Consider the following 25,484-nt stretch of genomic DNA (forward strand, 5'->3'; position numbering starts at 1 on the left):
ACAATTTGAGCTTTATTATCTGATTGGAAGAACTGTCATGTACAACTGTAAGATTGGTCTGGTCTGGACTGTCCTTTGAGTTTTCCCTCTGTGTTTTGTCTAAACTCAGGCCCACTATAAAAAAAACATCAAGCAAAATGCAAGATGAACATAATTCAAAATGACTGTTTATGTATTACTGTACTTTAAAGTCACATTTATTGGGATGCTATTATAAGATCAAAAGAGAAGCACAATTATTTTCAGTAATTAGATTTCATGAGCAAATAACACAAGAGCAATTGTTATACTAATTGTCTTATATGTCACCAGGATAAAGAGCTTAGAAACTATCAAATGTAGGCTCTGTGGCTGCGGTTTTTCAAAATAACATTTTGAAACTAAAACATTTTGCAATTAAATACACTACAACAAATGCATTTGTCTTGATGCATTTTTTAGGTGCAGCTAATTGTACCTTTTAGCTGAATTAGTTATAAGGCTTCAAATTCTGTACAGTAAATTTGGTATTAAAATTTTTCAGGGACAAAAAAAAGGTGGCTACTTACAACAACACACAGTAAGATATAAGAAATATACATAGATATTTATTTTAGTTATGGTTGATCATTGCAGACTTTGGAGAAGGATCATGTTTTCTACATAACTTACTGTTCTCCATTTGTAGTTTTCTGCATAATTGCAAATAGCAATTTTATTTCCCATTCGTTCAATTTTGTGTAACTTGGGCTCTTTTGGAAAATATTTACTTGAGCCCCCACCCCTCTGTGACTGTATGGTGGTACAATATATAGATGGTGGTATTCCACTTCAGGGTGCTTGGTGACACATTATTGGCAGGCTATTTAAACACAGTGTGGGAAGCTTTGGTGCTTTAGGGAATGTGAAATGTTTTTTAAAAATTCAGACAGTGGAAAATTTGTTCTTTTGGGGCATAATTTGAAACACATTTGTGTGGCTTTGTTTCAACTAAGGGTAGAAGGTAATTTTTTTGAATTGCTCTATAAAAAAATCTTGAAGTATCCTGGTTCTGTTGGAATTACAGCCAGAGTAATTCAGGAATTTTAGGCCCTTGTTGGTATCATTGTAAAAGTTCCTTTAAAGCAAGTTGTATTCTATGGATGATGGCAGTAGAATCTGTTTTGAACAGATTATTTGGGAGAAAAATACAAGATAATCCTAGACATATTGCCCAAAATGTCCATTAGTAAACAAGAAAGTTGTTAAATGAGTTTTGCCCCATTTTATAATCTTTCTTGCCATAAGTTGCCATAAGTGAACGACTCAAGTTGTGAAGTTTCTAATACAATTGTTAAGTGAAACAGGATTCCCCATTTAATTTGCTTGTCAGAAGGTCGCTAAAGGTGATCACATGACCCTGGACACTACAACAGTCATAAATACATGCCAGTTGCCAAGCATTTAAATTTTGATCATGTGACCATGAGGATGTTGCAATAGTTGTAAAGCTTTCAAAGCGGTCATAAATCACTTTCTTCAGTGCTTGTTGTAACTTCAAATAGTTACTAAATGAATGGTTAAAAAAATCAAATACTACCTGTATTGTCAGTATTGAACATACTGAGGTATTTTTCCAGATAATTTTTCTTTCTTTCTTTGCTGTATGTGTGTGAGAGAGAGAGAGAGAGAGAGAAAGAAAGAGAAAGAGAAGGAGGGGGGAAGGAGAGACTGAGAGTGAGAGAGAGAGAAAGAAAGAGAAAAAGAGAGAGAGAGAGAGAGAGAGAAAGAAGAGAGAAAGAGAAAGAAAGAGAGAATGAGAAAGAAAGAGAAAAAGAGAGAGAAAGAGAAAAAGAAAAAGAGAGAGAGAAAAAGAAAAAGAGAGAGAGAGAAAGAGAAAGAAGAAGAGAGAAAGAGAAAGAAAGAGAGAATGAGAAAGAGAAAGAGAAAAAGAGAGAGAGACAGAAGAGAGAAAGAGAAAGAAAGAGAAAGAAAGAGAGAATGAGAAAGAAAGAGAAAAAGAGAGAGAAAAAGAAAAAGAGAGGGAGAGAGAAAGAGAAAGAAGAAGAGAGAAAGAGAAAGAGAGAATGAGAAAGAGAAAGAGAAAAAGAAATAGAGAGAGAGAGAAAGAGGAAGAGAGAAAGAGAAAGAAAGAGAAAGAGAGAATGAGAAAGAAAGAGAGAGAGAGAGAGAGAAAGAGAAAAAGAAAAAGAGAGAGAGAGAAAGAGAAAGAAGAAGAGAGAAAGAGAAAGAAAGAGAGAATGAGAAAGAGAAAGAAAGAAAGAAAGAAAGAAAGAAAGAAAGAAAGAAAGAGAAACAATGTCATTATTGCCTTTGCTGGAGAGGTATTCTCTTTGTTATAAAATTTTGAAGTCTTTTTACCGCAAATAAGTAGAATCAATTGCCTTCTCCTTACCTGAACAGTGATTCTCTGTAGAGGTGGAGACAACAGTCCTGATTGGTTGACGGACGGAGGTCAACCCACTGACAGTTGTCTCCACCTATCTGGAGAATCCTCCTCCTTGGTTTGATTTTAAAGAATGCATTCTATAAACTTAAAAAAGTAATTTTTATTAACGAGAACTATGGAATGGCACATACTGTCCTGCTAATTTTGAGTCCATGTTTCTTATCTACTGCATTCAGAAAATGCTTTATTGAAGCATCTGTTGAAGGAATAGGCAAGACATGCATTCTCTTTATGAGTATGACCTCTCTATGCCTCTTTTCAATGGCATCAGTACCCTCTAGAATTTCCAATATGATTGATTTAGCATTAGGATAAGTGAAAGAGTTAAAAAGAACAGCTGGATGTTTTCTCAGTAGGAATGATGTCCATGTAATAGATTGCTTCTGCATGTTTTCCTCATAATTGGTACTTATCTAGTTTGGAAGGAGGGGAATTTGTATCCACCAGATGGTTTCAACTCCAGCCCTTATAAGATTATGGAAATTGTAATCCAAAATATTTGGAGAGCCCAAAGTAGCCGACTCCCATTCTTCGAAATCAGACAAATATGCACAAAGTCTGTGCTTAATGCTGGGTCATTGTAAGAATTCCTCTGGACACATTTATTGTGTTGAAAAGATTGCATTAGAAATCTTGAGACCACCCTACTTAACCAGTGGTGGAATTTGTTTTTTTTTACTACTGGTTCGGTGGGTGTGGCTTGGTGGGCGTGGCAGGGGAAGGACCCTGCAGAATCCCCATTCTCTCCCCACTCCACAGGAAGGATGCTGCAAAATTTCCATTCGCTCCCCACTCCAGGGGAAGGATGCTGCAAAATGTTCCTCCCTTCCCTGCCCCACTAACATGCTTTTCAGCTCTGTTCCCCTATGCAGGGTAACCAATAAGACCCAGTTGATTAGCTGGGATTCGGGAGGCAGCGAATAGATGGGGGCAGGACCAGCCGGAGGTCATATTTGCCGGTTCTCCCAACTACTCAAAATTTCTGCTACCGGTTTGCTAGAATGGGTCAGAACTATCTGAATACCACCTCCGTATCTTAACCCATTTTAGAAAACTGTTAGGGCAGGAACCACATTTTTAGGATGGTAATTGTCACATGCAGTGCTTTAAAATTATGTCTGTAAAAATATTTTCCTTCCCAGATATTTGCATCACCCTAAGGGCTATGCAGAAACATTTTAAAGTAGTGGCAGCTGCAGATTTAGGCCCAGGGTCCTCAAAGAGGATGACCGAGCTCTTAAAACACATTATTTTTGTCTGTTTTCTTTTTAGCATGTTTTGACATTGCTACCTATTCTATTTAATTTAAAGTTGGTTTTATTTTTGAGAATTTCTTTTATATTGTGATGTTTTGGACTGTTGGCTTCTTAAAGTCTTTTGGAAGTAATGGACTACATGCATACCAATAAGGTTATAAAAGCAGAAGAGTTTGTGGTTAAGCCAGTTGGGTGACTTTGGTCCTTTCCTTTCCTCCCCCTTCTGTTTCCTTCCTTCCTTCCTTCCTTCCTTCCTTCCTTCCTTCCTTCCTTCCTTCCTTCCCTCTCACCTTTCCATTCCTTCCCTCCCTCCTTCCCTCCCTCCCTCCCTCTCTCTCTCTCTCTCTCTCTCACACACACAGAGCTTTAAAGGTTAAAAGCAATACCTTGCATCAAAGCCTGTTTGTGTACTACAGCCTTTTGAAATATGTATTTATTACATGTGTTTAATGATTGCTCACAGTAACATTGTTTTCGGCTGCGTTACATTTAATATATTTTGGCTTTCCTGTTTGGATTGTTTGAACTTTTGAGAATAAGCTGGCTTCATGGGTTGAGCTAGTCAGTATACATTTTGCAAATTAAAAATATGAAAAGGTGGCTTAGCATAGCATGGATATCTGAAATTCTTTTAAGGGGTTGCAGAAGTATTTCTTGAAACCATTGAATAACTGAGGCAAGAAATGGTAAAATATTAATGCTACTTTCCATTGTAATAGACCGTTTTGCCTTCATGCCCAACTCCACCCCTCTCTGCCTACATTCTGTTTACACACTTTTGTTCATCTGTTCCCTCTTATTTGTATAGTAATGTAAGGCAGTCACTTTCATTTCTCATTTGCTTTTTTAGTTCAACTTAACAGTTGGTTAAGATATAAGTTGACCTGGTTGATTTTTTTTTTTTAAATGAATCACACTGGTGTTTTAAAAGTTGCCATGGCTGCCTATTTGTCACTGAGCTAGGGAGGGTGTGGTCGATTTTGATGTTCAATGTACCTAAAATGCTACCTAAAATTTATTTATTATCCATGGGAACTGAGTTTGGATCTAGAGGCGCTCTGATTATATTATTATTCAACCAAGTTTGACCTTCTAGAATTCTTTGTAGTAAAAGGATGCATTCCTTGTTTGGAATATCTAAGGAGATTCTTAGTCATCCAGGTCATGGTTGTCCCGAAGGTCGGTCCTTCCTTCCTTCCTTCCTTCCTTCCTTCCTTCCTTCCTTCCTTCCTTCCTTCCTTCCTTCCTTCCTTCCTTCCTTCCTTCCTTCCTTCCTTCCTTCCTTCCTTCCTTCCTTCCTTCCTTCCCTACCCTACCCTACCCTACCCTACCCTACCCTACCCTACCTTACCTTACTTACCTTACCTTACCTTACCTTACCTTATTTAGATTTCTAGGCCTCCCTTCTCCAGTGGACTCAGGGCGGCTTACAAGATAAAATTGATATAGGATTCAAAATTATAAAAACCCCAACCATAAAACCTCAAACCTTTAAAACCATACATCTAAATTCATCCCAATCACAGTCATACTATCAGCCAGAGCAGAATGTCAACGCTCAACGGCCCCAGGCCTGCCAGCAAAGGTCTGTTTCTAAAACCTGTGGAAAGGACAGGAGAGTAGGGGCAGTGGGGGGAGTTGATTCTAAAGGACCGGAGCTGCCACAGAGAAGGCCCTTCCCCTAGGCCCTGCCAGGCGACATTGCTTGGCTGACGGGACCTGGAGAAGGTCAACTCTGTGGGATCTGACCGGCCACTCCTTTTTCAGGAGGCCACTGGACTTTCTTTGTTTTTCTTTGAAGACGTTTCATTCTCATCCAAAGAAGCTTCTTCATTGTCTTCAAAGAAAAACAAAGAAAGTCCAGTGGCCTCCTGAAAAAAGCACCTTTGGAACTTTTTAGCCACAGACTTCCTAATATGGAGCAGCCTTGTATTAGGCTGAGACAGAGGCAGGTTGCTTTTGAAAACCTGTTTATTTTATAGTCTCCTGAAATGGTTGTCTACATCAGTGTTTCCCAACCTTGGCAACTTGAAGATATCGGGACTTCAACTCCCAGCATTTGCTGGCTGGGGAATTCTGGGAGTTGAAGTCCAGATATCTTCAAGTTGCCAAGGTTGGGAAACACTGGTCTACATCAGGGGTCTCTAACCTTGGCAACTTTAAGACTTGTGGACTTCAACTCTCCCGAATTGGAATTCTGGTTTATACTGCGGAGTAAATAGGATTATCTTCCAAAGAGTTGAGATAGAGAATCTTTTTTTATAATTAATGAAAAAGTGTACATTTTGATGCTTACCAATAGGTAGGGAATGCTGTGTCGTGAAAGTTACAGAAGAGAAAAATAACTACCGTAGAATTAATAGCATGATAAACATGGCAGGGGTCAAATGCTCCCGGTTCGCTTGTGCCTGTCAGTCATCGGAGAGCCGGTTGCAAAGGGAGTGTGAGGCTCCGCCCACCCACCTCGATGCTGCCATTTGTGCATGCCACAGCTGTGCATGCACAGAGGGTAAAAGAACCCAAATAATAATAATAATAATAATAATAATAATAATAATAATAATAATAATTTATTGGATTTGTATGCCGGCCCTCTCCGCAGACTCGGGGCGGCTAACAACAATAATAAACACAACATGTACAATCCAATAATAAAAAACAACTAAAAACCCCTATTATAAAACCAAACATACACACAAACATACCATGCATAACTTGTAATGGCCAAGGGGGAAGAGCTATCTCAACTACCCCATGCCTGGCGGTATAAATGAGTCTTGAGTAGTTTACGAAAGACAGGGAGGGTGGGGGCAGTTCTAATCTCCGGGGGGAGTTGGTTCCAGAGGGCTGGGGCCGCCACAGAGAAGGCTCTTCCCCTGGGGCTCACCAAGCGACATTGTTTAGTCAACGGGACCCGGAGAACGCCAACTCTGTGGGACCTTATCGGTCGCTGGGATTTGTGCGGTAGCAGGCGGTTCCGGAGGTAATCTGGTCCATTGCCATGTAGGGCTTTAAAGGTCATGACCAACACTTTGAATTGTGACCGGAAACTGATCGGCAGCCAATGCAAGCCACGGAGTGTTGAAGAAACTTGGGCGAATCTTGGAAGCCCCACAATGGCTCTCGTGGCTGCGTTCTGCACGATCTGAAGTTTCCAAACACTTTTCAGAGGTAGCCCCATGTAGAGAGCGTTGCAGTAATCGGACCTCGAGGTGATGAGGGCATGAGTGACCGTGAGCAATGACTCCCTGTCCAAATAGGGCCGCAGCTGGTGCACCAGGCGAACCTGGGCAAACGCCCTCTACGCCACAGCCGAAAGATGATGTTCCAATGCTGTGGATCGAGGAGGACGCCCGATACGGACGGTGGCATCCGTGTCGGTGGGCGGAGCCTCGTGCTCCCTTCGCGAACAGCTCTCCAATGATTGACAGGCACGAGCGTCCCGGGAACAATTCACCCCTGAAACATAGGTCATGAAAAGAATTGTAAATATTTCTTTGCAATGTCCTAAACTATTTATCTGGCAGGAAGAGAATGACAGTTTCAGTCCACTTTGTATGTTCCTAAGAGTTTATCTCCCACAGACAGACGCCCAGAGAAGCTGAAATTACTATTCTTTTCTCCACAAACTTTTTACAGCCTTTGTTGCATCTCCTGTAAATATCCACTGTTAAAATTTCTTTTACCTTTCTCAAGAGTATGTACTGTATGTTTGAGGTTTTAAGTGTTCTACCCTGAGGCATGATTAACCTGTAGCAATTATATAATGTCTTTGTATTTGAAGGCATACATTTTTTTCTCCACGTTTTAGGGTTTTTTTCCTTGCTTTTCTATTTTGGGGAATTGCTTATGAAATTCTTACATAATTTGTTCCTATTAAGCGTCGTATGGCAAAGAAAGAATGCTACATCCATGTACATGAGTGGGTGGATCATCACAAGGTGTTTGTTCTTTGATTTTTAACCCCCTGCTGAATTTCTGTCTCTTTCCTCATTCAGCCACTGGCATTTCTGAAAAGGTTTGTGGGGCCAGTGAAGGTCAACGATGACATTTAAAAAGGTGCATTCAAGGCATTGCAGCCTGGTTTCATAAGGGAGGGGCTCCATTTCCTTAATCATTCGTGTTGCTCTTTTTTGCACCTTTTCTATTTCCATTATATCCTTCTTGAGATGCGGTGACCAGAACTGTACACAGTACAGTGTTCCCTCGATTTTTGCGGGTTCAAACTTCGCGAATCGCCTATACCACGGTTTTTAAAACAATATTAATTAAAAAATACTTTGCGGGTTTTTTCCTATACCACGTTTTCCCCCGCCAGACGATGTCAGACGTCATCGCCAAACTAATAATTTTTGCAAATAAATAACAAAAAAAATAATTATTGTTAATAAATAATTATGTTTATAAATATCAAGATCACTAAGTGTCTTATTCAATGGTGAGTACTAGTAATAATGGTGAGTAAATGGTTGTTAAGGAAATGGGGAATGGTAATTTAGGGGTTTAAAGTGTTACGGGAAGGCTTGTGATACTGTCCATAGCCAAAATTGGTGTATTTACTTCCGCATCTCTACTTCGGGGAAATTCGACTTTTGCGGGCGGTCTCGGAATGTATCTCCCGCGAAAATCGAGGGAACACTGTACTCCAAATGTGGTCTCACCATCGATTTGTACAGCAACAATACAACACTTGCTGACCTATTTTCGATTCCCTTCCTAATCATGGTCCTGAGCCATGAAGGGCTTTATAGATGTGGCAGACAACTATTCCTCTTCCCGATGGACGGACTTGTTAGCCTGCGAGAGAAACTTTTTGTCAGGGCTGCCGGCACTTCTAATAAAGGAATCTTTGGAGTTCACATCAGAGGGTTTGTCCTCTTTGGAGATCTGGGTCAGAACACCCGGCTTCCCAAAAGCCAAGTGTTTATTTTGCTTAACAACCCTATGGTTTTCTGAACAATCGTGGGAAGATAAGTTTGTGAAATTAGGCCCTGTCCCATGTTAGTTTGTTTAATGGTCGAATCATTTAGCAATCTATTCCGGCCCCAATTGTGATGATACGTTAAGGCCAGTATATCTGGAAAATATCTGGCCTATATCTGGAAAATTGGGCTTTTGTTTTGTGGATTATTCCAGGCAAGGGTTCCCTGTCACCGGGGCTCCCGGTGCACTCCCGGTGACTGGTGCGGGTGCACGCATTCGCGTGAGATTTGACTTCTACGCATGCATGTGAGAGATTTCACCAATTTTCGGTGATTTCTTTGCTTCCCTGCATGTGTTTAAGCAAAAACCCGCCGAAAATTGGCGAAACCCTTGTGCGTGATTTGGCTTCCTGCGCATGCACAGAATCAAAAATTTGCGCGGGCACGCATGCACATGCATCAGGGACACAGAGCTGCATCCTCAACTCCCATTTTCCTTACTGGAACGCCGTTCCCCCTCTTCCCCCCAGGAACCCAATACTGGATTATTCCCATTAAGAGATAAGGAAAGAATGAAAGAGAGATAAAATAGGAGAGGATAACTAACATATGCTGAAATTATCTGGCTCTTCTGTGAAATTTCTGTAATAAAGTATACGCTAAAAACTCTTTCTGGAAAGAGTCTTTCATATGCTATTTGGCAAGTTTCAATGCTCTTTTCTTCTCATTTCCTAACTGAGGTTCTATATTTAACTTTTTTGTTCCTTTAATGGGCCTAGTTTATAACTCCCTCTTCTTTTTGCTGTCACTCTCCTCTTCTGGAAGCACAATCATTTTTTCTAACCTATTTAATTGCCCTTAATTTCTTTGCTCTTAATTAATGCTGTGTGGTCAACAGCTGAGCTTGGTAGAAGATGTCATTATTTGTTGCTTTTGACTTTTGAGATGCGATGCTTCTGTAGATTGGTAGCTATGTAATTACAGACTCAAATCTTCATATTATGACACATTGTCCTATAATCCCCTCAGGACATGTTTACAACTAAGCAGAATTAATTACTCTGAGAAACCTCAGAGGGGGAAAATTGCATTTGATTTCACTATTTTGCACCAGTGTGTCAAGATAGAAAATAAATTTGTATTCCTCAAAAATCAGAATACTTTGCTAAAAAAATAATAATAATAAAGTAAAAGTTTTAAAAAGAGTTTAAAGCAGGGGTGAAATGCTACTGGTTCAGCCTGGTTCGGGTGTACAGTGTTCCCTCGATTTTCGCGGGTTCGAACTTTGCGAAAGGTCTATACCACGGTTTTTCAAAAATATTAATTAAAAAATACTTTGCAGTTTTCCCCCCTATACCACGGTTTTTCCTGCCCGATGACGTCATATATCATCACCAAACTTTCATCCACCTTTAATAAATATTTTTTTTAATAAACTTTAATAAAGAAACATGGTGAGTAATAATCTAAAAGGTTGCTAAGGGAATGGGAAATTGCAATTTAGGGGTTTAACTAAGGGATGGCTTGTGATACTGTTCATAGCCAAAAATAGTGTATTTACTTCCGCATCTCTACTTCGCGGAAATTCAACTTTCGCGGGCGATCTCGGAACGCATCCCCTGCGAAAATCAAGGGAACACTGTACTGCTAGCGGTGGCCGCCGGTGATGCAGAGAACCAGTCGTAGCGGCAGTGTGAGGCTCCGCCCACCCACCCAGACAGCCATTTTCTTTTTCTTTTTAACCCTCTGTGCATGCACGCACTTCCGAATCGGTAGGGAAGGTAAGTAGATTTCACCACTGGTTAGTTAGTTGGTTGGTTGGTTGGTTGGTTTATTTATTACATTTATATGCCGTCCTTTTCCTTGTGGACTGAGGGTGGCTTACAGAATAAAATATAGACAATAATAAAATAGTACAAATACAATTAAAACATTAAGAAAAATAAAATAAAATGCAACATCAGTCCTCATTCCCTCCATATCCCTCATTCATACTACTGGCTAGAGCGGAACTTTAAAGGCAAAATCAACAATCGATGTAACAATACACGACTTACATAAGTGATCCACCTGGGTTAAAAATAAGATGATCATGGTTTTTCTCAAGTTAGATTCAAGTGGTCTTATTCCATCAAGTCTTGGGACAAAATTGGATGGATTCCATGATGATTTTGGATAAAATGTTATTGTATTTAGTTGTAGTTTATTTTGATTGTATTCTTTTGTTATATTACTTACCTCCACTGTCTGTTGGGAATGGGGTAATGGTAGATAGACATTCTGTTAAATAAATATTTTTTTCCACATCTTTTCCTTATTTAAATATGATTTTTGAACTTAGGAGAGTGCCAAGTCTTTAATTCTTGCGAAGCTTTTTAGAAGAGAATAATATATAGTACAGTGATACCTCGTCTTACAAACCCCTCGTCATACAAACATTTCGAGATACAAACCCGGGGTTTAATTTTTTTTTTTTTGCCTCTTCTTCCAAACTATTTTCAACTTACAAACCCAAGCCACCACCACTGGGATGCCCCGCCTCTGGACTTTCGTTGCCAGTGAAGCACACGTTTTTGCGCTGCTGGGATTCCATTGCTGGGATTCCCCTGCAGCATCACAAAAACACGGAAGTCCGGAGGTGGGGTTTCCCATGGAGGGGAGCCTCAGGGGAATCCCAGCAGTGCAAAAATGGGCGCTTCGGCTGGCAAAAGGGGTGAGTTTTGGGCTTGCACGCATTAATCGCTTTTTCATTGATTCCTATGGGAAACATTGTTTCGTCTTACAAACTTTTCACCTTACAAACCTCGTCCCGGAACCAATTAAGTTCGTAAGACGAGCTATCACTGTATTGTACTGTGCATTATTGAAAAGCACATGCCAGATATAATGCATTGTTTATGATTGTAAGCTGCCCAGAGTTACGTTGTGGTAAGATGGCCAATACATTTATTTATTTATTTAATTTATTTATTTATTCATTCATTCATTAATAAATATCACTTCATTTGAACTTCTGTCATATTTAACGAAAGTTAAGCATACAAGGATAATATTGAATTTTTTAAAAAAAGAAAACAACTCTTAATTTTATGAAACCTCTTGTCTATTCTATGTTTATACTTTTTTTGGAAATTAATGTGTGCTTTTATTTTAAAATGATGAAACATTAATGAAGCATGAAATCTGTCCAGTATTTGTGTTGGAAGAACACTATATTCTTAGTGTTGTGGCTAGCAGTTTTATTTTTTTATATCCCTATTTTTCCAGTATGTCTAGACTGTTTTGTCTTTTAAAGCATGGCATCTAAGAGAGATATCAGATTGAAAATGTTAAACTCCCGATGTTGTGAATATTTTTTTATTTGATTTGGTCATCTTCTTCTAGTGGATTCCTTTTAGGTTATACTGTGCTCCTGATCATTTCTTTACTAAAGTTCTTGCATTTTGCTTAATTGAATACCAGATAGACATTTAATAAATTTTAAGTAACTGCTGTTTGAAATGAAAGTTGTTACTTTAAAATGAGACTGGCTTTTTCTTTATTCTAATTAATTGGATAGTAAGCTAGGACACCTTAAATTTTTTTGTTTATTAGCGATGTATCAGCTCATATCAAAACTTTTTTTATGACCTTTAGGAACACTACAAGAAAAATACATCATCCTATATTTACTAAGAAAACTATAAAGGAGATGTGTAATAAAATAAAATTACATAAAATATTAATGTAGAAACAATAATACAGATGACACCAGCAGTTTTAGGTGGTTGGATTAGAAGACGTCCAAGTTCCCTTCCGATGCTGTTACTCTGTTCTGTTCCTTCCAACTCTGTTATTCTGTATTCTGTATTTTTATTCTCCTAAGAACACTGTGAGGTAGGTTGGATCTGCCCCCAAGGCACCCAGTGAGTTTCTGTGACAGTTGGCGGACTTGATCATAAGTCTCCTTGGTCATAGTTCAGCACCGTAATCATTAACCACACCAATATATCTGACTAGTCAGCTTCCCATTCCCCTTCTGAGTGGTTGCAAGGAGGTGCTTGTTGTGTTTGGACTGGGAATACACAACCTAACCACATCCTCCAGATGTTTCTAATAGGGTAAAACCATCACCATTTCTTGTCACTTCTGTCAAAGTTGGCAGGAATGGAAGTTCAGAATACTTGGAGGGGGTTCCATTTCTGTTTCAATGCCTCCGAGCACAGCCAGACAAACCCACCAATCCTTCAGCTGGCAGTAAAGTTTTCTAGCATAACATATTTATGTTATTCTCTGCCTTAATCGCAAGACTGGTGAGTATCCTTAAAGTTTCAGAATTGGGCCTCCTGGAATGTGACTTTCCTGGCTTGGTTTCCCAATCACAGTGGTTGAGAAAAAGAACTGTCAGTCATTTTCTTTGACCTGATTTGGAGGTGAATTTTGACAGATTTGTCCCCTGGAGACAGGTAGACTGTTGAAAGTTATTGGTCCATGGGACGGCAGTATCAACCCAACTGAGCTAAAGACAAAGAGAGGAAAGTGGAAAGTGACCACTCTTTATCTAATAAGCTTCTGGCTCTGCAGATCAAACACTTGGTGGGTTAAGGAGTTGAGGCCCACTTTGTGCTAGCCAAGTTAAATTAGAATAACAGATCTAAACATGAGCATAAAAGAGAGATTTAATGCTAAGATATATTTAAAAGGTAACGGTAGTGGTTGTGTCTGACTCTAGGGCAGTGGTTCTCAACCTTTCTGATGCGGTGACCCCTTAATACAGTTCCTCATGTTGTGGTGACCCCCAACCATAAATCTAGTGCCAATTCTCCCAACAGAGCTTTAAGCTGATTGGCTGGAAGGTCAGAGGGACACCCCCACCGTGGACGTCTGATTGGTCAGATTGTAAAAATATGTTCCAGGATGCCAGAATAGAAGCTTTAGTTCCTAACACTATGGGAAATTTGTCTTTTCCCATGGTCTTAGGCGACCCCCGAAAGGGGTCACGAGACCCCCAAGTTGAGTCTAGAGTCTAGACCCCCAAGTTGAGTCTAGAGTCTAGACCCCCAAGTTGAGTCTAGAGTCTAGACCCCCAAGTTGAGTCTAGAGTCTAGACCCCCAAGTTGAGTCTAGAGTCTAGACCCCCAAGTTGAGTCTAGAGTCTAGACCCCCAAGTTGAGTCTAGAGTCTAGACCCCCAAGTTGAGTCTAGAGTCTAGACCCCCAAGTTGAGTCTAGAGTCTAGACCCCCAAGTTGAGTCTAGAGTCTAGACCCCCAAGTTGAGTCTAGAGTCTAGACCCCCAAGTTGAGTCTAGAGTCTAGACCCCCAAGTTGAGTCTAGAGTCTAGACCCCCAAGTTGAGTCTAGAGTCTAGACCCCCAAGTTGAGTCTAGAGTCTAGACCCCCAAGTTGAGTCTAGAGTCTAGACCCCCAAGTTGAGTCTAGAGTCTAGACCCCCAAGTTGAGTCAAGAGTCTTGCGGGGGGGGGGACTCATCTCTGTTTCTTAGCTGCAGGAACCAGCGTTGTCCAAAGACATTTATATAATCGTATGGTCAGCAGGACTAGTATAAGGGCAGACTAGATGGACCATGAGGTCTTTTTCTGCCGCCAATTTTCGATGTTTCTATTTTTCTATGACTGTCTGTCAAAACATACGGAATGCTGTTACCTTCCCACCAAAGTGATGCCTATTTATCTATTCGCATTTGCATGCTTTCAAACTGCTAGGTGGGCAGCAGCTGAGGCAAGAATGGGAGCTCACCCCGTCACGCAGTTGCGCTACCAATCTTCCAATCAAAAAGCTCAGCACCTGACCACCTAGGTTTGGGGAATTCCAAAGACCGTTTTTGCCATCCCTCTATTACAATGGTTCTCAACCTGGGGGTCAGGACTCCTTTGGGGGTCGAACGACCGTTTCACAGGGGTCGCCTAAGACCATGGGAAAAGACAAATTTCCCGTGGTGTTAGGAATTAAAGCTTCTATTCTGGCGCCTTAGAACATATTTGTACAATCCGACCAATCAAGCATTTACAGTGGGAGTGTCCCTCTGACCTTCCTGCCAATCAGCTTAGAGCTCTGTTGGGAGAATTGGCGCTAGACTTATGGTTGGGGATCACCACAACATGAGGAACTGTAGTAAAGGGTGAGGGCGTTAAAAAGGTTGAGGACTACTGCTCTGTTAGGATCAGCTTTAGAATATCACAAGATATGCTAAATTCCTGTTAAAAGTTTTGACCCAAGATCCTGAATATTCTTAAGTAGGGGAGGGGATACACTATCTGGTGGTTTTTCACAATCATGAGTAATTGTGTCGTTGAACCACACACAATACTTCTTTTTATGGGCCCCTTCAGATAAACAGGAAGACTTTAAAAAAAAAAAGTTGTCATGCTGGAAATTTTTTTAAAAAAAAGATTTTATTGCCCAATTTAACAACCGATAAAATGCAGCCCGCTAAATAGGGAAAATGTAATAGTAGCATTCTTTTTCCCTATGAAAACTTCTGCTGAGTTTAAATTTAAACTTCGATGCATTCTCTTCATTTTTCTCAGATGTTGACAGTAATACAGTACTTAGTTAAGATGATCTGCCAAAGTGTGTATCTGGTTCTGCTACAATTCATTTTCTTTCTTTCTTGTTTTTGTGCCTTGCGGGGCCAGTCCCAAAGCAGCAGCAAAAAATATCGGTGTCCTTTACAATAGGACAAAATATTTGGGAAAAGCTCTTTTTGGCATCTTGCAAAGTTTATTTATTTATTTTATTTATTTATTAAATTTGTATGCCGCCCCTCTCCGCAGACTCGGGGCGACTCACAACGGTAACAGAAAACAATATATAATACAAATTCAATAATTAGAAAGCTATGCTTGGCTGCATAGCTAGAGGTATAACAAGCAGGAAGAGGGAGATTGTGATCCCCTTATATAGAGCGCTGGTGAGACCACATTTGGAATACTGTGTTCAGTTCTGGAGACCTCACCTACAAAAAGATATTGACAAAATTGAACGGGTCCAAAGACGGGCTACAAGAATGGTGGAAGGTCTTAAGCATAAAACGTATCAGTAAAGACTTCATGAACTCCATCTGTATAGTCTGGAGGACAGAAGGAAAAGGGGGGACACGATCGAAACATTTAAATATGTTAAAGGGTTAAATAAGGTTCAGGAGGGAAGTGTTTTTAATAGGAAAGTGAACACAAGAACAAGGGGACACAATCTGAAGTTAGTTGGGGGAAAGATCAAAAGCAACGTGAGGAAATATTATTTCACTGAAAGAGTAGTACAGTGATCCCCCGCGGGTTTTCGCGAAGTAGCGCTGCGGAAGTAAAAACACCATCTGCGCATGTGCAGATGGTGTTTTTAACTTCCGCAGCGCTAGCGAGGAGCCGAAGATTGGGGGCGGCGCGGCTGTTTTAAAACGTCGCCGCCGGCATGGGGGGCTTCCTAGCAGCCCCCCAAACACGGGTTGGGGGTCCGGGGGGTGCTGGCAAGCCCCCCATGCCGGCGGCGACGTTTTAAAACAGCCGCGCCGCCCCCAATCTTCGGCTCCTCGCTAGCGGGCTTTCGAGATGAGTCCTGAAGCGAATTCGCTTCAGGACTCAGCTCGAAAGCGGCGAGAGCTAGCGCCCAGCCCCGTGACATTCGCTTTCCTGCCGCCGGCAGCCGAGTGATCCTGGGCTCCTTCGCAACCTCGGAGAGCTTTCTGGGCATGAAAGCTCACGAAAACCAGGAAGCTCTCTGAGGTTGCGAAGGAGCCCACGATCACTCGGCTGCAAGCGGGAGGAAGGCGAATCTCACGGGGCTGGGCTCGGTTATCCCCTCGGCTCCCCTCCTACCAGCCCCGCCGCGGAAGGCTCCATTCTGTTCCCTGAATGGAGACCGCTGGCCGCTCAATCGGGCCGGCAGGGAACAGAATGGAGCGTTCCGCGACGGGGTTGCTAAGGGGGGGGAGACGAGCCCAGCCCCGTGACATTCGTTTTCCTGCCGCCGGCAGCCGAGTGATCCTGGGCTCCTTCGCAACCTCGGAGAGCTTCCTGGGCATGAAAGCTCACAAAAACCAGGAAGCTCTCTGAGGTTGCGAAGGAGCCCACGATCACTCGGCTGCAAGCGGGAGGAAAGCGAATCCCACGGGGCTGGGCTCGGTTATCCCCTCGGCTCCCCTCCTACCAGCCCCGCCGCGGAAGGCTCCATTCTGTTCCCTGAATCACTTTGAATCCAGCAGCTTCTGCTGGATACGGGCGGTGGGTGGGACGAGCGGTGAGGAAGCCAGGGGCTGTGGCAGCTCGCCCCCCCATCGCCCGTATCCAACAGAAGCGGCGGGATTCAAAGTGCTGGGGTGGGGGGGGGTGTCCCGACAGCCCCCCACCCCAGCACTTTGAATCCAGCAGCTTCTGCTGGATACGGGCGGTGGGTGGGACGAGCGGTGCGGAAGCCAGGGGTGTGGCAGCTCGCCCCCCCATCGCCCGTATCCAGCAGAAGCGGCGGGATTCAAAGGGATTCAAGGCTAACTTCTGCGCTTGGCTTGAGGACTCAGCTGGGAAGCGGCACGGGTGTTTTAAAAGGTCTCCGCCGGCATGGGGGGCTTCCTACCCCCCCCGAACCCCCAACCCGGGTTTGGGGGGGTGCTAAGAAGCCCCCCATGCCGGCGGAGACCTTTTAAAACACCCGTGCCGCTTCCCAACTGAGTCCCGAAGCCAAACGAACCCGGGTGGCCGGGCGAGCAGCGAGCAAATGGCGGGTGGCCGGGCGAAGGGCGGGCGAACGGAGGGCGAGCGGGTGCTGGGGGGGCTTCTCGCCCTCCCCGCCAGCAAGAGGGGAAAGACCCAGGGAAGCCGCCCAGCAGCTGATCTGCCCGGCGGGGAACACCATCTACGCATGTGTGGCCATAGGAAAAAAGGGCGCACATGCGCAGATGGTGTTTTTACTTCCGGGTTGAAAAATCGCGATGTAGCCCATTCGCAATGGTTGGGGACGCAATAACCGGGGGATCACTGTAGATCCTTGGAACAAACTTCCAGCGGACGTGGTTGGTAAATCCACAGTAACTGAATTTAAACATGCCTGGGATAAACATATATCCATCCTAAGATAAAACACAGGAAATAGTATAAGGGCAGACTAGATGGACCACGAGGTCTTTTTCTGCCGTCAGTCTTCTGTGTTTCTATGTTTCTAAAAACCCATAATTTAAAAATTGTGAAAGAACTCGCTGGCTCTTTTGTTCTCAGTGCCACATATATACTATATTTTTGTACCACCAGTTTCATTAGCGTCATGTTTCAGAAATAGGTCCCTTTTTTTGCATGACACAGGTGCCTGGAGAATTAGCACCAACAGGGTAAAATTGGACAGATTTGTATCAACATTATTGACACTTCAGAAAGTCCCTAAAAATATGACACTGTCATTTTTACATTGAAAGACTATATGAGTCAGAAAAAGGCCGGTGGTTCTTGACTATGGTGAATTCAAATGAAAGCAAGCAAGTTATATTGGTTTGAAAACAAGAAAGGGATTTGAATCAAACTCTGATTTGTTCCTCTCTTGGGGAAATGCAGGCAGAATCCAGAAGAGGTGTGAAGAAACTTTTATTCGTACGTTATTATAATGAACCCACCTCTTCAGAATCTCATTGCATTGTTTTATTAGCCATTTATGGTCAGTTTGGTGTTTTTGTAGGGGAAGTACATTTATTAATATTGTACTAAAGGGAGGTGTGAGGACAAAAGGTTTAGGGATGACTCAGAATGGTTTTCCATTTTACTTGTAGTATGAAAATCAGACTATACCTTATTTTTGCAGCCAAGTGAAAAAGACTGTCCCATCCATTTTTTAAATCAGACAGAATTCCAGACTAGAGGGAACTCTTCCTCCATAAGTTTTCTATGTAAATACTAATAATAATAAAAAAGAAGCAATGGATAAAAATAGTGTTACAAAAAGGAGATCATGTTGTCTACGTCCTCCTTAAAATTCATAAGGTGCATGGCAGAGGAGTCAAACTTGATTTCACTGAGGATTGCATCAGGGTTGTGTTTGATTTTTTTTGGGGGGGCAGGTGAGTGCAGCCAGGATGGGTGTGGCCAGCTTGATGTCACTTGTGTTGGAAGCGCCTATGGTGGTCGGAGCATTCTGCTAGCAGAAACAGGTCCGTGAGCTCCGTTTTCGGCTAGGACAGCCTCCTGCAACCCTCACGCAGCCCTCCCAAACTTCATTTTCGCTGGGAAGAAGCACCGTGGGCCAGTTCTTCGCTGTTTCCAGGGCAGGACCATGGGACAGATCTAAGCACTCCACTGGGCCGATCCGGGCCCTGGGCCTTGAATTTGACACCCCTAGTGTATGGGAACTGCTGTAAGAAAACACATTTCACTAATATAATTATTGGTTCAGGCTCTTTGCATTGATTTATATTTGGAAGCATTCCATAGCTTCCCATTAGTGGCTTTTAATAGATCTCCAATACATACAATCGTTTATCCAATAAATTCTAGACAAGTGTGTCTCAGATTGCTGTACTGTAGAAGCAGACTAGCTTTGGTGTAACGTGTGTTGAATTCTTTATATTAGGGGTTTCCAAAGTTGGCCATTTTAAGACTTGTGGATTTCAACTCCCAGAATTCTCCTCTACTCACTATAGAATCCCTTATGGCTTAACATTTTGGCCCTGGACAATCTGGAACTGCACCACCTGAGGTCTGATGTAAGCATAGTACACAAAATTGTCCGCTACAAACGTTTTACCTGTCTGACTTCTTCAGCTTCAACCACAATAGTAAATGGGCAAACAGTTGATACAAGGTAAACCACTCCAAACTCGATTGCAGAAAATACAACTTCATCAACAGAGTGGTCAACGCCTGGAATACTCTATCTGACTCCATTGTTACATCCCCAAACCCTCACAGATTCAACCTTAGACTGTCAACCATGGACCTCAACCCATTCCTGAGAGGTCCATAAAGAGGGTGTGCAGAAGCACACCAGCGTGCCTATTGTTCCTGTCCTACTATCCCCATTTATTTGTATTCATTTCCTTCGTTCATGTCCATATTCATATTTATACTGCTATCTTGTAATGTTTGACTAATAAATAAATAAATTCCCCAGCCAACCGTAGGATGGGGAGTTGAAGTTTGCAAGTCTTAAAGTTGACATGTTTAAAATAGAAAGAAAATGTGAAAATTGAAAAAATGTAATTTTGAAATATGTTTTGTATGGGATATAAGAGATAAAAGTGTTGAATGGTTGTTAGAAGAAGATAAAATTAGTTTCTTTTAAAGAGTAATGATGTGGAAAAGAAGATAAAGAAATTATAAGCAGATTTTTGATCATTGTTTAGGGGAAAAGTGAAGCAATATTAAGATTAGAAATATATAAATTGGGAAAGGACTATATATATATGCATGCTGTGAGCTGCCCCAAGTCTTCAGAGAGGGACGGCATACAAATCTAGTAAGTAAGTATGTATGTAAGTAAGTAAGTAAGTAAGTAAGTAAGTAAGTAAGTAAGTAAGTAAGTAAGTAAGTAAGTAAATATCACGACTCTTACGGGGTGCTTTACAATAAGTATCCACTTCCTTTAGGATCATTTGTCACTATATATTCAGAATATTACAATGTTGTTTTCCTGTTTTTCATGTTTTAGGTTTTGGCTTTGATTTCCTTCATCTGCATAGAGACCATCATGGAATGTTCTCCTTGTGAAGGACTTTACTTTTTTGAATTTGTCAGCTGTAGCGCATTGGTAGTTACTGGAGTTCTATTGCTCATGTTCAGCCTAAATCTCCACTCAAGAATACCACAGATCAACTGGAACACTACAGTAAGTTCTCATCCAAACCTTTACAAACATAGATGAATAGTTTAGTGTAGATGTGAAGTTTAGATTTTAAGCTCTGATTCCTTCAAATGCAGGAACTTTAGATCTTATCAGAGCAATAGTAGAGAATATGTCCTGCTCTATGTTCAGCATGGATTCCCACTGGTATAACATGTGTGATGGACTACTATGTGTTAAAGTGTCTAACGCTGAAATTGTGTCTGACAGTGTTTTCCCTCCTGCAAACGCCAAGGTTTTCTTTATTGCAACTTCTTAGTTGCCTACGACCTGGGAAATCACTTTGTCACTTCATATTGATACTTGTATTAGAATTCAATACAATACAATACTGTATTCAATACAATTCAATACTGTATTCAATACAATTCAATACTGTATGAATTAGCTCTGTAAATTAATGATAGATGCAAATTTATAATGGAGCAACATTTTGGAACTGCTCTATTTTTCTTGGGGCGGAAGTAGATTTTAACCTATTTTCTGCTTCATCTTCTTAAAGGAATAAAGTTGTGATCTTCCTTTTAGTTTTATTCTTGTACTTTTTTTTAAAAAAAGGCTGAAATGTATGCTAACTTTCAGGAGATTTAACTTTACTGTATTGTCCAAAAATTCCTTCACTTGTTCTTTCAGACGCTGACAGGTTGAAGTGCACATTTTAAATGACTGGTAAACCAGTAAATGTTTTTCCTTCCAGTGTAGAATAAACTGTACCCTCAATGTCACAAGACACTCAAAAAACAAATATATTGCAGTAATTTGTGTAGGCATGAAGTGTTCAATGGTGGTGATTGCTAATGACAATAGCAATGGTCTGTAATATGGTAAATGATTTAGCGTTACTAGATAAATGGTCAAAGCAATGGAAACTGCAGTTTAATGTTTCCAAATGTAAAATAATGCACTTGGGGAAAAGGAATCCTAAATCTGAGTATTGCATTGGCAGTTCTGTGTTAGCAAAAACTTCAGAAGAGAAGGATTTAGGGGTAGTGATTTCTGACAGTCTCAAAATGGGTGAGCAGTGTGGTCGGGCAGTAGGAAAGGCAAGTAGGATGCTTGGCTGCATAGCTAGAGGTATAACAAGCAGGAAGAGGGAGATTGTGATCCCCTTATATAGAGCGCTGGTGAGACCACATTTGGAGTACTGTGTTCAGTTCTGGAGACCTCACCTACAAAAAGATATTGACAAAATTGAACGGGTCCAAAGACGGGCTACAAGAATGGTGGAAGGTCTGAAGTATAAAACGTATCAGGAAAGACTTAATGAACTCAATCTGTATAGTCTGGAGGACAGAAGGAAAAGGGGGGACATGATCGAAACATTTAAATATGTTAAAGGGTTAAATAGGGTTCAGGAGGGAAGTGTTTTTAACAGGAAAGTGAACACAAGAACAAGGGGACACAATCTGAAGTTAGTTGGGGGAAAGATCAAAGGCAACATGAGAAAGTATTATTTTACTGAAAGAGTAGTAGATCCTTGGAACAAACTTCCAGCAGATGTGGTTGGTAAATCCACAGTAACCGAATTTAAACATGCCTGGGATAAACATATATCCATTGTAAGATAAAATACAGGAAATAGTAAAAGGGCAGACTAGATGGACCATGGGGTCTTTTTCTGCCGTCAGTCTTCTATGTTTCTATGTTTCTATGTTTCTACTGTATTTTGGAATTTTTGATAAACATAATATTTCAAGAAAGAAAATGTCAGGAAATTTCTCCTTAGTTCCAAGTTGCTTCTCTCCTTGTTTAGTTTCCACCCATTGCTTCTTGTTCTAGCAGTAGGTGCTTTGGAGAATAGCTTGACTCCCTCTTCTTTGTGGCAACCCCTGAAATATTGGAACACTGCTACCATATCTCCCCTAGTCCTTCTTTTCATTAAACTAGACATGCCAGTTCTTGCAAACGTTCTTACATGCCTTTTAATTTAATTTTTTTTTAAGTAGTTATAAAAAGTAGAAGGTAAGTATGCCAACGACTGTTCTGGTATCCTGGAAAGAGCTGAGAATTATTGAGCAAATAAGCAGACAAGTCATTTTTCAGACTAATACTGATAGTTTCCACTCTGATAATGGGTTAAAAACCAACAGTGGAAATTCCTGTGTGCTGCTTAACAAATATAGCTCCACAGTGCACGAAAGTATGCAAATAATATCAAGGAATGTAGTGGCCATCTGAAAGCGGTTTTTGTGATGAGTTTATATCCATTCCTAAATCCTTGTTTTAATCTGTCGCAAATACTCCAAATATTTAGTCTAATTGCAATAGGTTTAGAGCAGAGGTCTTCAAACTTGGCAACTTTAAGACTTGTGGACTTCAACTCCCAGAATTTTCCAGACAGCTTCCAGAATTCTGGGAATTGAAGTCCACAAGTCTTAAAGTTGCCAAGTTTGGGGATCCCTGGTTTAGAGTTCTCGTTTTCTCTATCTTGCGATGGGTGAGCATGGATCTGTTTCATATTGGAAATGATGAATGAATACTACAGTTCCTGAGATTCCGACAAGCTGAGATTTGGCTGAACGTTGCCACACTACTTCTTAGCAGGCGTAGTCAAAAATACTTTCCATGATTGTGGCAATTTGATATCTAGTGCAAACTATGTGCTTTGAAAATCATACCCTGATGCTTGTTTTAAGGAATCCTTGGTCCTTGTAAGGAATGGGGTTTGCCCAGCACTTAACTAACACTGATGATGTTACCTAGTTTGGGTAATGAAATGTCTGCAGCGAAACAACCAAGCTGAGAGAGCACCAAATGACGCACACTCCATTTCAGCCCCAAGCTACAAATGTTCTCATTGATGCTTGCTTCTTTCCAGTTTAAATAGGGCTCAGGAAAAGCTAAAAGGCCTAACTTAGTGATTTGGGGGGAGGAAGGGGGGATCTGCAAGTTTTTGTGATACAGAAAGGGAAAAATGAAGTCATATCATATGACTTTACATTAATACTACTGTTGCAGTCAATTGATTTTGAGAAATCTGAGAATGAGAGCATTGGTTTGTTAAGAATGAGGCCAGGCTGGTCTACTCCTGAAAAATAGATGGTGTGAAAACTGGAATTAAAAGAAGTAAACTGCTCCTTGCCATAAGCCAAGAGGTGTATTTTTTTTCCTTCAGAGTCATCTTTTTTTTTTTGGAGGGGATGCGCTTATATTTTAGAGCATTCTAAAATTACCTAATCGACAGTTAACTCAGAACTTAGCTGTTAGCCTTCAGGCCTGGCACCACTCTCAATTTGCAGTTCTGCGTTAGCAAAAACTTCAGAAGAGAAGGATTTAGGGGTAGTGATTTCTGACAGTCTCAAAATGGGTGAGCAGTGTGGTCGGGCAGTAGGAAAAGCAAGTAGGATGCTTGGCTGCATAGCTAGAGGTATAACAAGCAGGAAGAGGGAGATTGTGATCCCCTTATATAGAGCGCTGGTGAGACCACATTTGGAGTACTGTGTTCAGTTCTGGAGACCTCACCTACAAAAAGATATTGACAAAATTGAACGGGTCCAAAGACGGGCTACAAGAATGGTGGAAGGTCTTAAGCATAAAACGTATCAGGAAAGACTTCATGAACTCAATCTGTATAGTCTGGAGGACAGAAGGAAAAGGGGGGACATGATCGAAACATTTAAATATGTTAAAGGGTTAAATAAGGTTCAGGAGGGAAGTGTTTTTAATAGGAAAGTGAACACAAGAACAAGGGGACACAATCTGAAGTTAGTTGGGGGAAAGATCAAAAGCAACTTGAGAAAATATTACTCTCTCTCTCTCTCTCTCTCTCTCTCTCTCTCTCTCTCTCTCTCCCTCCCTCCCTCCCTCTCTCCCTCCCTCCCCCTCCCTCCCTCCCTCCCTCCCTCTCTCTCTCTCTCTCTCTCTCTCTCATAGGGTGGAATCTGGGCAACGGAATGCAGCTAGACGTCTGTTAATGGCCGGATGTCTTTCCTGTTGCCAACGCGGAGTTTTGTTCAGCAGATATATTCTCACTTTGGCCAGACAGAGAAAAATATATGCTTCTACCTAGGATCAAACTCACAGCCTCCTGATTGTGAAGCAAGAATTTTACCCTACGCACCACCGCACCCCCCCCCCCCCCCCACGGTCTGCTTTTTGACTGTTCTTTTCCCAGCCTTGCAGGGCAACTGCTATGTAGCTACACAGTGGTTCTGTCTGCTGTGAGCAGTGCTGATGCCTTCCTTTCCGGTTCCAGTTCTTAGAGATTCACGGATTAGTACGGGCCACCTCAAATGCAAAAAAAAGGTGTTTAAAGGTAGCAGTTGTCAATTCCCCACATTTAACCTCTTTTATTGCAATTGATTGAACCCTTCTTTGCCTCCCTCAATAGAACTTTAAATATCTTTTGTTTAAGGGAATATAAAAGGATAGTTCCAAGTAGAAAACTTCGGCCATTATACTCTGGTTTTGGCTAAATCTGCTTGCTCTTGGCTGGTGTCTAAGAAAAACACAAGACCCATAATTGCCTAGCATACAAAAAATCAACATCAAAACCGGGCAGTCTGTTGAGTTTTAAAATACTTTGAGAACTGCACAATCAGCTTAGTCCATCTCTCTCTCCTCCCAAATTACATCAAATTGTCATCTGACCTTTTCTCCTGAAAAATTAATTGGAGCAATGCTATCTTTTGCATTATTAATATTGAGATAAATTCCCTTATAGCTAATACTGAACTCTCTCTCTCTCCCTTTCTTTCTCTCTCTCTCTCTCTCTCTCTCTGAAACTGGGATAACCAAATACTTTTTCTTTACATCTCCAAATTACAGGGTTCATAAAAGAGAAAATGGCTTGTTTTTCCAGATTTTTCTTTTCCTTTATTTCATGTGTGCAATAAGCACGGGACGTCTTCTTTTCTTCACACATTTAGACAAAAGAAGAACCCATTTTGTCTGCAACTTAAGCTATTTAAGCGTTTTGTGTATTTATGACTTGAAAGACCGGTTAATGTTATGACTTTACAACTTGGCAAAACTTGGTCTAAGAGTGCATCAAAGAGATGATAACTAAAACACAAATACATTAGAAATCAAAAAGGAGATATGGAAGGGAGAAGGGAAGGCAAAGTGG

General features: G+C 41.3%; 1 protein-coding gene across 1 annotated transcript in view; it reads left to right on the forward strand.

Moving 5' to 3' along the window:
• CMTM4 (CKLF like MARVEL transmembrane domain containing 4) overlaps positions 1–25,484 on the forward strand; it is a 38,943-nt gene that overhangs the window by 5,910 nt on the left and 7,549 nt on the right. The window contains exon 2 of the mRNA XM_070760366.1: positions 20,225–20,401. Within this exon, the coding sequence (XP_070616467.1) occupies positions 20,225–20,401 (177 nt within the window). The remainder of the gene's footprint in view (positions 1–20,224; positions 20,402–25,484) is intronic.

The sequence above is a fragment of the Erythrolamprus reginae genome, chromosome 9, assembly GCF_031021105.1.
Source record: "Erythrolamprus reginae isolate rEryReg1 chromosome 9, rEryReg1.hap1, whole genome shotgun sequence".
Taxonomy (NCBI): domain Eukaryota; kingdom Metazoa; phylum Chordata; class Lepidosauria; order Squamata; family Dipsadidae; genus Erythrolamprus; species Erythrolamprus reginae.